Source organism: Crotalus tigris, unplaced genomic scaffold, assembly GCF_016545835.1.
Source record: "Crotalus tigris isolate CLP2741 ecotype Arizona unplaced genomic scaffold, ASM1654583v1 scf7180000017631.5181431, whole genome shotgun sequence".
Lineage (NCBI taxonomy): Eukaryota > Metazoa > Chordata > Lepidosauria > Squamata > Viperidae > Crotalus > Crotalus tigris.
Genome location: NW_024096525.1, coordinates 748,140 through 763,860, shown reverse-complemented (window position 1 = coordinate 763,860; position 15,721 = coordinate 748,140). Strand labels below are relative to the sequence as shown.

The 15,721-nt window shown below is 42.5% G+C and overlaps 1 protein-coding gene and 1 long non-coding RNA gene across 5 annotated transcripts in view; one reads left to right on the top strand and one right to left on the bottom strand.

Annotated features, from left to right (window-relative positions):
- The window catches only part of LOC120304189, a 56,544-nt gene extending 52,729 nt beyond the window's left edge, over window positions 1-3,815 (bottom strand). For both annotated transcript variants that reach the window (XR_005555658.1, XR_005555657.1), the window contains exon 1: window positions 3,691-3,815. This is a non-coding gene — a long non-coding RNA (uncharacterized LOC120304189). The remainder of the gene's footprint in view (window positions 1-3,690) is intronic.
- Window positions 3,816-3,925: 110 nt separating this feature from the next.
- Window positions 3,926-13,309, top strand: TENT5A (terminal nucleotidyltransferase 5A). 3 transcript variants are annotated; one of them, XM_039334447.1, is made up of 4 exons: window positions 3,926-4,061; window positions 6,591-6,660; window positions 6,693-7,186; window positions 8,289-13,307. In XM_039334447.1, exons 3-4 carry the CDS (start codon window positions 6,737-6,739, stop codon window positions 9,066-9,068), a joined length of 1,230 nt encoding a protein of 409 aa, XP_039190381.1. In that variant the 5' UTR covers window positions 3,926-4,061; window positions 6,591-6,660; window positions 6,693-6,736; the 3' UTR covers window positions 9,069-13,307. The 3 variants fall into 3 exon arrangements, with proteins under 3 accessions (XP_039190381.1, XP_039190380.1, XP_039190379.1); XM_039334446.1 differs by lacking the exon at window positions 3,926-4,061 and adding an exon at window positions 5,795-6,200 and having other exon boundaries at window positions 8,289-13,309; XM_039334445.1 differs by lacking the exon at window positions 3,926-4,061 and adding an exon at window positions 5,795-6,200 and having other exon boundaries at window positions 6,591-7,186; window positions 8,289-13,309.
- Window positions 13,310-15,721: the final 2,412 nt, after the last annotated feature.

Sequence of the window (15,721 nt, the reverse complement as noted above, 5' to 3'; positions counted from 1 at the left end):
ACATGAAAAAAGCAATTACAATACTTTCCCCCATGTTTTGTGCTTAAAAAGCAAGGATTGGCAGAGTTGCAATGCTTCCTTACCCCAGACTCAAAGACTTGATTCTACTGGGGAAAATTTGGATTGGCAACTAATGTCAGATTGCCAATTTGGTTAGTTTTAACTGATGTGTCCTGAATACATTACACAAAGAAAAGAGACATGCAGTCTCCATCTGACCAAAAGCAAACTACATAACGTTTCAGAATTCAAGCTTGCTATGTTGTTTTCTATATAGTCAATTTTAATTTCAAACAGAACCAAATTATTACAAAAGTTTACACATGCTTAATTAATATGATGGACTTCCTTCTTCCACTTGCTTCAGAGGAAGAGTACTAAAATTAAAATATGTTAGCATGTATGAAGGCTATGTTGTACCATAGCTAATTAAAATCTAAAAAAACCCCACAGTATAGAGCTGTGCCCTAAATCCATGTTTCTACAGAACAACAGTGAAACAAACAGGTTGTAATTTTTATTTTTAATGTAATCTTTGGCTCTGGATTTAAGTAGCAGGTTTATAGAACTTACAGGAGCCTCAGTTCCATGCTTTTAGACAACAACAATAGAGATTCATGATTTTAGTCGTGAATATATGTAATTGTGACTTAATGGGGAAATTGAAAGTTTCTATGTAAGCATATCTGAGGAGGATGAGTGAGGAGCTGGGCTTTTTCTATGGGGAAACTGTGGTTGTGCAGATGTTGCTGAACTACAGCTTTTAGCATTGGCCATGGCGTGACTGCATGGAGCTTAGTTCAGCAACCAAAGACCACAATTTCCCCCACCCTCTTGGATAAATGTTTTGGTAACAAAACGGCTCCAGGAAAATATAATTGACATCCCCTAAACTCCGCTGAAGATGTTACCTAGCCTGGTAAGGAAATGTTTGGAAACCAACCCACAAGCTCAAAGAACGAACCTTCACCCTCAATACAAACATTTTTATACACTGTGGTGATGCTTCAAACCCATGACACGATCATTTCTGATGTTTACAATTTGAGAGATTTCTATGTTCCATGAGAATACACATCCTCTGAAGCACAGTGTGATGATGATTTGGTGACCAAAAGCCAATTGATCTCTGGGTTTTATACCACAGCGACATGAGGAAATTAATATGTGATTTCCACAGTTCTGTGGGTAACAGACTGATCAATGGATAGTGGTGGTTTTGAAGGCTCTTCAAAAAAAATCCTAAGGCCCTTTATAAATTTAATCTTTTCCTCAGCTACCCCATTTACCTTTAAGATTGGTTATTCTCAGGTAAACTGAATTTCTAGGCCACAACTCCATTTTTGATGAAGGAAATGGTTTTTCTGTGATAGAATTCAGAGCACTGTAAAGAAATCTCTCTCTCTCTCTCTCTCTCTCTCTCTCTCTCTCTCTCTCTCTCTCTCTCCTCACACACACACACACACACACACACACACACACACACACACACACAGAGAGAGAGAGAGAGAGAGAGAGAGAGAGAGAAAGTTTTTTTCACACAGATCTGTCTGATTGATTGCAACTTGGCATTTTGACTGCTATACTGCAGTTCTACTTTTTTATAATCTCTTTTGCCTTGCAGTCCCCCAACTAGGGGCGTTAAGCAGGCTCAAGTCACAACTGCGATACATTACAAATTCAGATTTCTTTTTACACACACACACACACACACACACACACACACACACACACACACGTTGTCTTTTCTTTCCTAAAGAAGTTTTTCTTCATTTAGATGAATTGAAAAATAAAGGATAACATCGCTTAGGAGCAGAATTGTTTGTCAAGGAATCGGTGTCCCTCGGATGTTTTTTTTGAGTGGCAAAACCAGCCCTGACTCGAAAGAGGCCAAGCTCAGGGGAGAACAACCTCCAGCCCTCAGCAGGAGAAGGCAGAGTCTAATAAGTTGTATTTGGCCTCTTCGCCGGTAGGGGACAGCATTGCCACATAACCCGTACCAAAGCGGCGCACATAGGCAAAAGTAAATCAATGGGGCGGAACAAGGGCAGCGCGTGCCACTCTCCGGCGCGCGCATTGCCGGCAGGGGCGCCGGAACCAACTTTCCTTTCGGCCATCCGAGGCAATCGGATCGGGAGACGGGAATTGAGAGACCTGGCAATTTCAACCCGTCTTTGTGGATTGGCAGATTATTATTATTTTTTGGTTGTACTTCAGCAGGTTAACTCAACTTCTCTGGGAGAATTCCCTTAACAGCTTGGAGAGGGGCTGTTAGAAACCAGCAGCCCTGCCTGAGGCAGTCCTCTCCTATTAAAGGCGCTAGTCCGAATCTGGCTCCTGCAAGAAGTACCGTAAATTATTTCAAATGGCGGGAGAGGGAGGGAAGTGGAAACTGCCGAAAAAGGACTCTTTTCAAGCAGGAGTCCCCAATGCCCGTTGGGGCGAGGGGGCACACAGAGTGGGGCGGCCGGTGCTCAATTGCCTTTATCATTTTCCACGGCACTTTCAAGCGGTGATTAAGGAAGAAGCGGGCTGTTTTCACCTTGGAAAGCGCGGGAGTTGAACACGCGCAGCGGGACGTTGTCGATTTTTTTTTCATTCCATGTCAGTGTACCAGAACTTCTGGACAACGCATAAATTATTTTTTGCAAGATTGAAAACTAAGGCGGGAGAACGTGGAGCCTATAAGCCTTGCTTTTATGTAACTCTGGAAGGTGGGGGGAGGGGGAAACTCCCCTTCTGGACTGGGCAGGCAAGCCTACTGGTGTCAGCAGACATCCGGAAGCAATTAGAGCCACCCGTGTGGCTTGAGACACCAGGAGGATGTTAATCCGGTGCTGTCCGCCCCCTCCAAAGTACTACGCCATTCGTCCGATTTGTATTTTTACTAAATGAAAACTCTTATTTGGGCAGCTTTTACTCCGTGGCTTATCGTCGGAGCCCTGTGTGATTAAGCAACCGTAGCTTAACACGATGTGGGTAGCAGACGCGGCCGCTTGCCTTAACCATCGCTTTCTTTTTCTCCGTGTGTGGCACATAAGACGATTCGGATTCAAACCGACGTTATTTCTGTGCCGAAACCGAGTTCAGGAACGTGTAAAAGCCCCACGGAAAGATTAGGAGCCTGGAAATCTTTGCCCAGTGAGCAACCGCCGCCGCCAGCACCATCACCCCAGTCCTCTTTTTACGGCTGCGCAGGGGAGAGAGGAGGGCAAGGCAGGTTTTGAACCCCCGTCAAAGATCAATCTTTATTGTTTATATTATTTGCCACCGTTTATTTGTTGCACAATTCCTGCAGTTCATAAGCTGCTGCTGAGAGCACCTGGCCCGCCGAGTCCTGAACCTAGTGAGGCGCCTCAGGCAGCGCCTCTTATCTTGGCGGCGCGCCATTGTGCCCCTACGGCGAAAACAGGCACACCTCCTGCTTTCGAAGGACAGATCGGTATGCCTGGCCGACCGCGACCCCCCTCCCCAATCCAAAATCGGGACTCTCGGGAAAAGGAAGCAACCGAAAAGACCTTCCCAGCTTTCCTTGATCCCCGCCTCAGAAAGCTCCAACCGCGGAAGCTTTCAGCTTCCCTAAAGCAGCAGCCCTCGTATGTGGGCACGTGGGCGGGCTCTCGCGCTCTCTCCCTTCCTCCTCCCCCCTCCGCGCGCACAAGCTCATTCACACAGATCTGGCAAGCTTACGTTCGCCCGAGCAGCTTTCCAATTGGCTCGACATTCTGGGAGCCTGAAGGCAGGAAAATAAAGGATCACAGCCAAGGCGGCGGTGATTGGCGAAGCTCTTTGCACATCACAGGTCTTTGGAATCGCCCTACAGCTGTTGCTGGAACGTCAGGGCCCGTGACGTTGCACCCCACTCCTATTACTGCTCTCCCAGCTGCTGGGTTGACCTCCCCCCCCCTTTTTTATCGGCCGTGGTCTCCTTCATCTTTTCTTAGGAAGCGTGACAGACACCTTTGCATCTGTGCACGACGCCTCGGCCACGTACCTTGCTCTCTTGCCATGCCTTTCAAGTCCTGCGCATCAACATTTAAAGAGGATTTGGATTTGCGCAGGTAGAGTCCTTCGGTTACCGCGCTTTAACTCTTTAATGTTCAGGCCATTGCATGATTGCGTACTGGAGATTTGACATAGCGGGGAAAAAAGTGAGTTATCTGCATTTTATTCTCCTTCTCTCCCCCAGCCTCCCCCCGTGCATGCATTAGCCAATTGGAAACTTTTTTTTTTTACTAATCTTAATGCTTAATAGAATAGATTATGGATTTTGTAAAAAAATCCTTTAATAAAAGGTAACAGTTGCTATGAAAGCAGACAACTTTTGCCTAATGTTCGATTCTACGCCGTTTATTTAAACGCTTTTTAAACTGCGTGACCTACTTGAATACAGCGGCGCCCCTTACTTCTTTGCCTCGTTTGCTGTTTGGCGCTCAGCCCTGTCTACTAACTTGTTAAATCGGGGTGCGTAGGAATGTTACTTTCGGAGAATAAATGCGGAAGGCAAGAAGGTAGCCAAGACGACTGTTTGAAATTGGGTTATCCTTTCTCTGTGAGAAGATGCGCCAGCGATTTGACACGCAGGTTTTACCGGCCGACTTAAAGGTCGGTCCAGTAAATAGTACCCCGATTATTTATATTATTACATTGCTCTTTCTACTGCCTACAGCTACTCTTTTTTAAAAGGAAATAAGTAACCGAAACATTTCAGCCAACTTCCCTCCAACTGCTTTTATGTTTAGCTCCGCACCAGACATTTCTGCCGTCAGGATTACGATCTAATTACTCCCTGCGTCGCTAGAGGCCTGTCCTAAGACGCCTTGCATACCACTTCCACCCCCGTCCCTTTCTTGCCAGTTAACCATCAGGGAGCCCACCGGAATATAATTTGGAGTTGGGTGACCGGGAGCATCCGCATCTATCACAAATCAGAGAGCTCATACATTCTTTCAGTGCTCTCGCCCAAGATGCCTCTTGCTTCAGTTGAGAACACACACAAACACACACACACACAGAGAGAGCGAGAGCGAGCCTGGAGGGATGCTGAGCAATCCTCCTCCCCCCCTCCCCATTTGCGTGTTACCTATTTGTTTAGCTGATGTTGGTAGATCTGGGTTTTTCTCAAATGTTCAGACAGTACAGGGTAAAGTAGCAAGTGCGCAACGACCGAGAGCTTGGGGTTGTTGTTTTTTCCCTTCTTTTTTTCTTAGTCCCCTCCTTTCCCTACGAACCTGCATGAGAATTTTACTCTTGGTTTCTACCTAAAAAAAAAAAAAAAAAGCCCCGTTATGTCGTTTAGCCTCTGATTCTTTCCCTTTCTTACTTGTAAGCTGCTCTGAGTCAAGGTATACCGCGAGTACGGGTGGCGAATAAATTTGACAAATAAGTAAATAGGAGGGGGTATTTGACTAGCGGTTGGGTAAGGGGCCGGTTGTCTCTTCCATTACAAGGTCCCTTGCTGCTTCGGTCAGCCAAACGCAGATGTAGATGCTAACTTTAGCAATTAGCGCATAATTCAGGTTAAGAAGGGCTTTCAGTAGGGGCAAGTATCATTCCTCCACCCCCGCGAGACTGGCTGTTGTACAACTCCGCGCTATTGCAAAGCTCACTCTCCTCAGGGAGAGACCAAAAAAAAACCCCACGTTCTCAGGCTTTGGCTGCTGGCTCTGAGGACCACCCTCCACCCCCTCCCCCTCCCCCACTTTTCGAGGATCCCTGGTCGACCGGGCCCTCTCAGAACTCCCACCGCCTCCGGCCCCATCGTTGGCAGATTTTCCGAGCAGCTGCTTCCAGGAAGTTCCAGCAGAATTCCCCCCCCCCCAATTCGGACTTTCACCTTTCCTCCCTTGCGCCGGAGACGGTTTTTTTGGGGGGGGGGGAGAGGCGGAGGAAGGAACTTTAGGAAAAGCAGCTGTTTAAGCAGAGAAATGGGCGTGTCGGAAAGCGAGAGAAGAAGCGTCCATATGCAGATGAGAGGGGCGTGGGGAGCGGAGAGCGATTCGGGCCCCGGAAGAGCCAAAAAAAAAAAAAAAAAAAGCCCATATAAAAAAGTACTTGGGAACGTTTTCCGACCAGAACTAGCAAATAGCCTAGAGGCGGAAGGGCGAGCTGGAGGAGCTCTCTGGAGAAGAGCGAAACGGGCGCGCCACGGGACATGGCTCCATAAATAACTCCAAACGGGGCTGCTCCTCCAACTGCGCGTAGGTGGACGCTCGTCTCTCTTGTCTGTCGCTCCTTCTCTTTCTTGCCAGCCTTTCCTTAGAGTGAGGCGGCTCGGTCACGTACACATACATACATACATTCGGCAGGTGGTCGAGAGAAAGCCCGGGTGTGTGTATACCGGTGGATGGGGGGGGGGCGCATAGTTAAAATATTTGTGCCCCTGGTCAAGTCCAATCTGGGGGGTTAGTGGCAGCGGCGGCGGCGGCTTCGCTTCGTGTCTCAACGCAGCTGAAAACTCGAGGGACCTCGATGAATGGGAGGGGGTGGAGAAAAACGACTGCGACCCTCCAGGCTTGAGGATCGCAGCTGTAATTCAGTTTGCTTTTGCATTTCTTTCACCCTCCTCCCCCCTCCCCCACCCCCACTAGGAGCGAAGGAAGAAGACGCCTTGAAAAGGAAACGGTGCCTTTGTTCATTAGTTCTGCCTGTGTCGTTTAAACACACACACACACACACACACACACACACACACACACACACACACACACACACCATCTATAAATTAAGCTGGACCATGGCAGACGACGAAAACGGTCTTAACGGCAGCTCGAACGAGGTCCCTCCGGAGCCCTGCGCGGGCAGTTGCGAGAACAGCCGCTGCAACGTGCTGACCTGGGAGCAAGTGCAACGCCTGGATCGTATCCTGAGCGAAACCATCCCGATTCACGGCCGGGGCAACTTCCCCACGCTGGAAATGCAGCCGCGACAGATCGTGAAGGTGGTGCGGAGCCGCCTGGAGGAGCAAGGCATCGGCGTGCGCGATGTGCGACTCAACGGCTCGGCGGCCAGCCACGTCTTGCACCAGGATAGCGGCCTGGGCTACAAGGACTTGGACCTCATCTTCTGCGCCGATTTGAAAGGCGAGGCGGAGTTCCAGAGAGTCAAAGACGTGGTCCTGGACTGCCTCTTGGATTTCTTGCCGGACGGGGTTAACAAAGAGAAGATCACGCCGCTCACCCTGAAGGTAAATGAAAGGGAGCGCGCTCTCGGTCCCGGCAGGTGGGCTGCTTTAGAGGGACGAGGGCGAGCCTAGAATAAAAGAGATGCCTCAGTTTGAACTGCAAAGTGCCATTGACGGCTCCGTGAGGATTAGACCCATCCATTCGCTCTGCTCTCTCTTACGCTTATTGCCAGCACCGTCTCTTAATTGGCTTCCTCCCAACTATCAATTCTCCTTTGCTTAGGAAGAGCAGGGAGATCCATACGCGTTAATTATAGCCCCGCTCTATAGCTGAATTAAACCGAAGAAATTGGGCTTGTTTAGAGCCCCGGTTTTTTTCTTTGAGCTAAGTCGTATTCATTAGTTATTTCTTTCCTTCCTTGAATTGTGGATGGGCCCGCTAGAGGGAAACAGTGCTCCTCCGTTTCCCTCCCTTTCGGACGGAATAGAGAAGCTGAGACCCATTCTCGCCCCAGGCTGCAGAAACCCACAGTGCTGGGATTTAGTTAAGGATTTTGAGAGCCTAGCCTCTTACGGTCGTGATTTAGCAGAGGTTAACTGAAGCCAAACGGCCTTTTAACAGAAGTTGGGAATCGTCCAAAATCTTTTAAGTTGTTATTCTGCAGGAATTACCTTAAGCTTAAATTTTATTTAGAAATTTTCCAGTTTCTCCAAAAGGTAAAACAGTTTTTGATTTTAAAAATATAAAAAACGAGAACTAGTATCTTTATCCACCTTATTTTTGCCATAATTAAATTACAATTTTCCAAGATAATTCTACTGTTCTTTGTATGCATTTTTATTACATCTTTGGAGGAAACTACTAAACACCCTTGCACAGAACATCCCTTTCGTGCATTTATCATGGCATGAGTCCCCCCCCCCACCACCTCTCTCTGATCTTTAACCACTGCCTGTCTGCAGAGCACGTACTAAATCTATCCACATTGTCTGTTTCTTATGCCTGAGCTCTGGGGAGGACAGGGTAAAGTTGGGATCAAATGCAAATGAAAGTTCTAAAGAGGAAGTGCTGCTACTGGTTTCCTGACCTTTTCTTTTCTCTCTCTCACTCTCTCACTCTCTCTCTCTTTCTCTTTTGGTGGGGGGTATTTGTTTCAAATTGCAGGAAGCCTACGTACAGAAAATGGTGAAAGTCTTCAACGATTCAGACCGATGGAGCCTCATCTCATTATCCAACAACAGTGGCAAAAATGTGGAGCTGAAATTTGTGGACTCTCTGAGGAGGCAGTTTGAGTTCAGTGTAGATTCTTTTCAGATCAAGCTGGACTCTCTCCTCCTTTTTTACGAATGTTCTGAAAATCCAATGGCTGAAACGTTTCACCCGACTATAATTGGGGAGAGCGTCTATGGGGATTTCCAAGAAGCCTTTGATCACCTTTGTAACAAGACCATTGCAACTAGAAATCCAGAAGAGATCAGGGGAGGTGGTCTCCTTAAATACTGCAACCTCCTAGTGAGAGGCTTCAGGGCTGCCTCCGAATCTGAGATTAAGTCCCTCCAGAGATATATGTGCTCCAGGTTTTTTATTGATTTCTCAGACATTGGAGAACAGCAGCGCAAGCTGGAGTCTTACTTGCAGAACCACTTTGTGGGACTGGAGGACCGCAAGTATGACTATCTCATGACCCTTCATGGGGTGGTGAATGAGAGCACAGTGTGCCTGATGGGACATGAGAGGCGACAGACTTTAAACCTGATCACCATGCTGGCCATCCGGGTGCTGGCTGAGCAAAATATCATCCCCAACGTGGCCAATGTCACTTGCTACTACCAGCCAGCCCCTTATGTAGCGGATGCTAACTTCAGCAATTACTATATTGCTCAGGTTCAGCCCATGTTCCCCTGTCAGCAGCACACTTATTCTACTTGGTTGCCCTGCAACTAAGCAGTTTTAATAAGACTTGGGGAACATGTCTTTTTCCAGCAAGCAAATAAAGGGGGAGGGTGGTTCTCCTCTTTTAAAAGTGGGATGTTTTTAGTGCAACGTGGTTTGCTCTTAATTTTTTTTTTATTTTTATTTTTTATTTTTTTGCTGGAGGAAAGTTCTTCTGGTTCTTCTCTCTGGTATTAACTGAGCATGACTTAGAAAAGAACCAAAAGCTATTGGATCCCACCCTAGAGTATGCAACCTGTCTTGAAGAGCAACTAAGATCGCCTTGAAATAAACCTAGGAGAAAGGGTTGATGACAATATGGGTTGGCAATGCTTTGCTCCCATAGCTATGGCAGAGCGAGAAAAAAAAATCTTGAAATCAAAAAGGAACCTTAAGAAGAAGAAGCAAAAAAAAAAAAAAAAGCTAAATATGCTTTCAGGAATTAAAAGTTATATACAGAAATATACAGTTATGTTGGAATAAGGTGTATTTTGGATTCTCTCTTTGGAGCATGCATTATGGGTCGCCACAGAATGTATAGCTTGCTTGAATAGAATGCTTTAAGAGAAATCGCTTGCTCCAAAAAAGAAGAGAGATGGAGGCTGGAAGAAGGGTGGGGGTGGAAGGATTATGGCAAATTTCATTATTTCCAGCTGTGTGCATGCTTCACATTTAAAAAAAAAAATGTGGAAAGCAAGAAAACCAGCTGTAGCAAGATTCATATGCTTTAGGACCAAAGATAAATTCTAGTAAAGACGGGATATGGTAGATTATGAAATATAAATATATATATTTGTATACACAAATTTTAAACAGAAGTGCCTGATTCCTTCAGAGAATTTGAAGTGAGAAAAATATAGTTTTGTGGTTTAATCTTGCATTTTGTTTTTTTTATCAGGGACACAAGAAACTTAAAAAAAAAATAAGCTTGTGAATAAATGGTGGAGGATATTCCTATTTGTTTTCCTTGCAAATACCTATATAAAGGTTATATTGTTGGTGTTCGGCAATCTTTGGTACATAATGTGTATGTTTATTGTTCTGTTTGTGTGCGTGTGTATAACATGTTATATGTATATCACATGTTTTAAACATGGTAGGGAAATGTAGCAATGTTAAGGAATGTTTTAAATGAGCTATAGTGTGTGTGTGTTCCGGCCTGTAACAGGATGTAATGATTGTGAGACACTTTGCAGAGATTCCCATATCAGAAAAATCTTGATAAAAGAAAACAGGAATCGAATGATAAAAGTAATTAATTGGCCTATTTGTGAGCCATAGGGTTTCATAATTGGACAAAACTTTTTAACTCTAAATTATTGTACCTTAATATAATGTGGTTTGAATGTTCAGCTTAGAAATTCCTTGACTACATATCTCTGATGGAGTAAGACACCAACTGAAATGTGGCTCAAACAGATGGCTCCCCTCATTCCCAAATATTGTTTTACTTGGTGATTTAAATACTTAATGATTAATATTTCTTTTGAAAAGCAAGCAGAATGCACTGTGCATCCCACGACCACTATAACTTTGTAAATGTGAAATGAACCATTTGTGTTGCACGTTTGTGTGTGTGTGTGTGTGTGTGCCTACAAATGCATACATACACTATCAAACATCTTTGATTTGACTGCCACCCTCTATTTTGCAGCTTAATATTGTGACTTATTTAAAAGGAATCATTTTTACTTTCTCAAAGAATCAATCTACTGCATGTTCTTCCACCCCCTTTGTGTTGATTACTATATAGAAGAGTCCCTGACTTTGTTTTCTTTTTCTGCCAGCAAACTGGTTTTTAAAAGGAAATGAAATCTAACTTTAATACAGAGTTAAGAGATCTTTAAGATAATTAATTAAGGAATGTATGTGTGGTTTTAAGGCTCTGATGCTTTACGAATTGTGTTGGAGCCTGGTCTGTCTGCTTTCCCCCCATTTTTAATGATGTGACATTTCCAGTACTGATGAAGGAAGGCCACCAACACTTACAGAATCCAATGTTATTTAGATGCATCCTTAATCAATGATAAAATGGGGTGACATTTATAATAGAAGGATTAGTAAGTTGCTAATCAGACAATCTATCCTTGCCCCCCCCCCTGTAAAGCTACTGGCAATCTATTTTCTCTACTAGTTTTTAAATTGTGAAAGATTTCCCCGTATCTACAATAATTTTGTGTTAGTTGAATAGGATCCCCCATGTGTTTACAGTTCTCAAAGTTTGTCCTCTCTGTGAATCCTGTGGGGAAACCATCTTTTGTTTTTTTCTTGAAAGCACTTTCTGCTTGCCTTGGCTTCTGATGCTTGATAGGTATGACTTTTTTTTTTAAAGCTTGTTTCGATTAGTGTTTAGTTATAAAACAATGCTCATATTTGTTAATCCACTCTCCTCTGTGGCGAATGAAAAGAGAGGTAAACATTTGCATTTGATAAAAATCAGACTTATCGTCTGTCTTTAATTCCTATGACCATCCAGAACAGAATAATGAATGATTCCAGTCCAACTTATGTGGAGTGGAGGGTAGGAGGTTTGGGGGGGGGGGACAGAGCCTGCAACTATGCAAGCTCTTCCTGGTGGAAACTGAGCTGAGGGCTGGGGAAATGGGATCAGCTGGTAATGTGGTTTTATCTTTTCCTTACCGCAGTGACTTTGCTGCAAAAAAAAATGAGTCATATCCACTCTTTTAAGGATCACTGGCAGGACCTCGGCCATAAGAAGCTGATAATATATTGCATATTTTCCTTTGGAGTAGTTTTTCCATTTTTAAGAAATCATTATTAGTCCAGGCATTATAGGTCTCCCGGCCAACACTCTGTACCATATTCCATAGTTCAGATTTTAGTTGCTGTTTACAGCAAATGGATGTGGTAAAATCCTGGCAATTGTTTTTTTCCCCCTCTACTTCAAGTGCTCAGTAATTTTCATTAGCCTACAGGCATGTCCACACATTTATATTGGGAAGGGGAGGGGTTGTAATCGGTGGGGGCTTTTAATAGAAAGTGTCTGATGCTACTGACTGCTGGCCAAACAACTTAAAACCTGTATTTTCCAAAAATTAATTTTTTGTGGGCACATACTTAGCTCTTTCTAGGGAATGGCAATATCTATCTTCCTTTTTCAATTTTGATGGACTAATAGCTTGAGGAGAAAATGCTTAATACTGCTTAAGATCCTGTACTATTTCTTCAGTAGATTTTAAAAGTTGTTGCAGTGCTTAATTTAAGACATCTCATTTATAGCTAAATTGATTGGGGTTCCAGTGAATTATCTCTGAATCATGGAAGATCTAAATTTGTTCTGTTTCAACAGTGGCTGGAAAGAGAAAGGGAGAATGTAAGGTTTTGTATTCTATTGAATTTTAAAAGAATAATTTGAATAGTGAATATTTTGAAAATCTCATTTGCCCATATCTGTTGTGTTGATCGCAAATGATTGGAAGTGTTACTTTCAGCCCCAAATTGTTCAGTGAAATTGTACTGTATATAATCTGTGATATGCACACACGAAACAAATTCTTTGAAAGGAAACAAGCAAAAATTAAATGACAATAAAAATGCCAGCAGGATTATTGTTTTCATAACTCATTTTATTCAAAGGCTTTAGAACTTACTTGCTGCTAGGTATTGCACAAAGTTTCATGCACACCTTATAAATGCCTATTGTAAAATGCTTTATATGCAAGTTATATTATTGAAGGCTCTTATTCATTCAGAGAAAGCTTTAAAACAGTTTGTGGAGTTTAAAATTGTGTAAAGGAAAAGAGACAGAGAAGGAAATATATCTAAAGACATATTCAGCACTTTTTTCTTTTTTTTCTTTTCTTTTTTGTTTAATTTGTTTTCGGATGTCTTTCCAGTTTCCATTGCAATGGACAAAAATCAAATGTCAATATATAAGTTTTGCTGTTTGCTATGATTACAACTACTTAAACTTTGGAAAGCCTACGCATTCTACAATGGGCTGTACATGGCACTGAAAGCCCTTGAAGTCAATTCCATTCTCCCAAATTCTACAGAATTCTGAACTTGTAGTCTTCAGCAACGCATCCTGTTACATCCAACTATTCCTCCTGCTATGGGAATTTGTTGACTCTGGGTTTGGTTGGAGGTTTAACCAAGTAAAGGCTGGAAAACAGACCCTTTTAAGTAACAAAAGCATTTGCTTCTGGGCTAGAGGAAACAGATTGTGAATTTTGTTTACAGAATCCAATATTTGGAATATTTGTAAATAAAAATGTTATTTTTTCTATTTATCTGCGTCTGATCTTTCCAGTGTCAAAAACTATTTTGAAATCCATTGTCTGTTGACTTCTGCTGTTGAATTGTCAAAAAAGGGGTTTTACTTTATGGCATGGCCTTAAAGAGTACTTCGGCTTACTGGAAAATGCCATTAAAGATGCTATGCAGCATGGGAAAAAGCCTTGGCTTTCTTCCAGCATGACTTTTGCAAGCACTTTTTGAACTGAATTCTTCATGGAAATGCATATGCCAGCCTTCTCCAATCCAGTGGCCAGGTGTGTTTGACTTGCAATATCCATACTAGTTGGGAATTAGTGTTGTGGTATCAACCCATCCTGAGGGGCACCAAGATGGAGAACTGGAATAGTCATGAAAACATGCCTTTTCATTCAACTTCCAATCTCAAATCAGGATGAGAGCAAAACCTATCCATTTGCCTGTCATTTGATACTGGGATAAAAGGGATTATCTAAATCAAGGTATGCCTTTTTAGCCAAATGCCTCTTCCACGAAAAAACTGTAAACCAGAGATGCACATTTACAGAGAATAAAATATTTCAGTGAGAAGCATCTTGACATATAAGCTTCATGGGAACAATTGCATAGCAAATAGCCTCTTCAATGTAAGTCTAATTTTAAAAATACCATAAAGGAAAATAAGTTTATACAATTTTCTTTCCCCAAAACTACAGAGATTGGAACACATTCATGTACGGACACCTGCAGTGATTTTAAACTTTGTACTTTTAAGTTTCCAACAAAGCAAATAAAAATGCATAAAAGTCTGATTTTCGAGAACATAAAAATTAAAGTGAAAATTAATTGTATTAGGGAAAATTGTGGAAAAGTTGTATGATTTTTATAAGCATGTTAGGTACTAAATAAACTCTGTCATAAATAAAAGTAGTAATTATTCTCCCAGCTGTAACGCCTCTATGTGATGAAAGCACAATGACTGAATTTATTACTAAATTAATAGATTGTAAAAAAGAATAAGACAATGGCTGAGAAACATGGAAGTGTGATGCCTCCTTTATGAAGCAGAAATTGGATATAAGTTTTCAGGGAAAGAAGGGGAGATCTTAGCATTTGAGCACCCAGATAAATACTTAAAACTTCAGACAGTTTTCTAGTATACAAAGCATTTGTTATGTTCACATAGCCAGCATAATAAGATTATTTTTTGTTTATGCACTGAAAATCCATCAAGGCCCACTGGCATCACAAAGGTGCATCGGATTTATGACAGGCCAGTGCCCAGAGAATCCTGGGAACTGTAGTCAAGTTGCTGAGAGCCTCCTCCCAAGCTACATTCAGGATTCTCTTCAGAAAGAGAATGACTTTGGAAACTATGTTTCTCCATATTAGCAGTAGTGCTAAGTATCTTTAAAAATGTGCTTTGGAATAACTTTCATGGATATTGTACATGCTTATGGAAATATATTTAAAAAAACTGGAAAAAAAATCACCCAGAAATTTCAAATATTTTTTCCCCCTACTGGAAAGCTCGTTCTCCATGCTTTTGCTTCCCAGGATCTGGACTGTAAACTGAAGGTATGAGGCCAAAGTGAAGGATCAAAGCATGTTTGGAGATGGATTATGAACCCATTGGGTAAGGGTATGTCAGAGTTTTATAGTCAAACAATCTGCCGTTTCATACTGCTTTCCAGTCCCTCACCCAGGACCTGGGAGGCCCTGCTCTCTGTTCTGCTAGCTTTAAGATTTAACATTAATTTATAATTCTAGAGAAAAATCTTAATCTGAAATTTTGGATAGCTTCTGCCATTAGGAATAGCCAATAACTACATCAGTCTTCGTTAATTTACGAGAAACAGATTCATGTAAATATTCTAGAGACTGACCATTATCCCCCCATTGTTAAAAAAAATACGAGTTTTATTTTGGGTTGTTAACTTTCAAATGCTAGGAGCTAGATGAGCATGAGTTATGCTCTGAAAAGCTTCCAAAGCTTAATGCTATGAATTATTAATACTAAGAATTTTTTGGTTTAAAAACTCGCAGAGCGAATTCCTTGAGTATTAATAAAATCAGGAACACGTTAAATTCAGTTGTTAAAAAAAAACAACTGTAAAAGTGTTGGATAGAAAACAGAAAAGATGAGTCTATAAAATTGGCAGTGTGGGCACGAAATCTACTGCCTCTCCAGAGGATAAATGTAGATGGCTTTTCTCAAATAGTGTCAACATGCCATTAATAAATAAAAAGCTGCAACAGTTCACAATATATAAATGTTTCTTAAATATTTGTGAGTATCTGAAGACTATTTTCACATTTAAAAGAGAGCGGAGAGAAAGCTCTCAGATGAAAACTTTTATATCCTCACCAACTCAAGCTTGACTCAGCCTTCCATCCTTCCAAGGTGGGTAAAATGAGGTCCCAGGTTGTTGGGGGGGGGGGGAATAGGC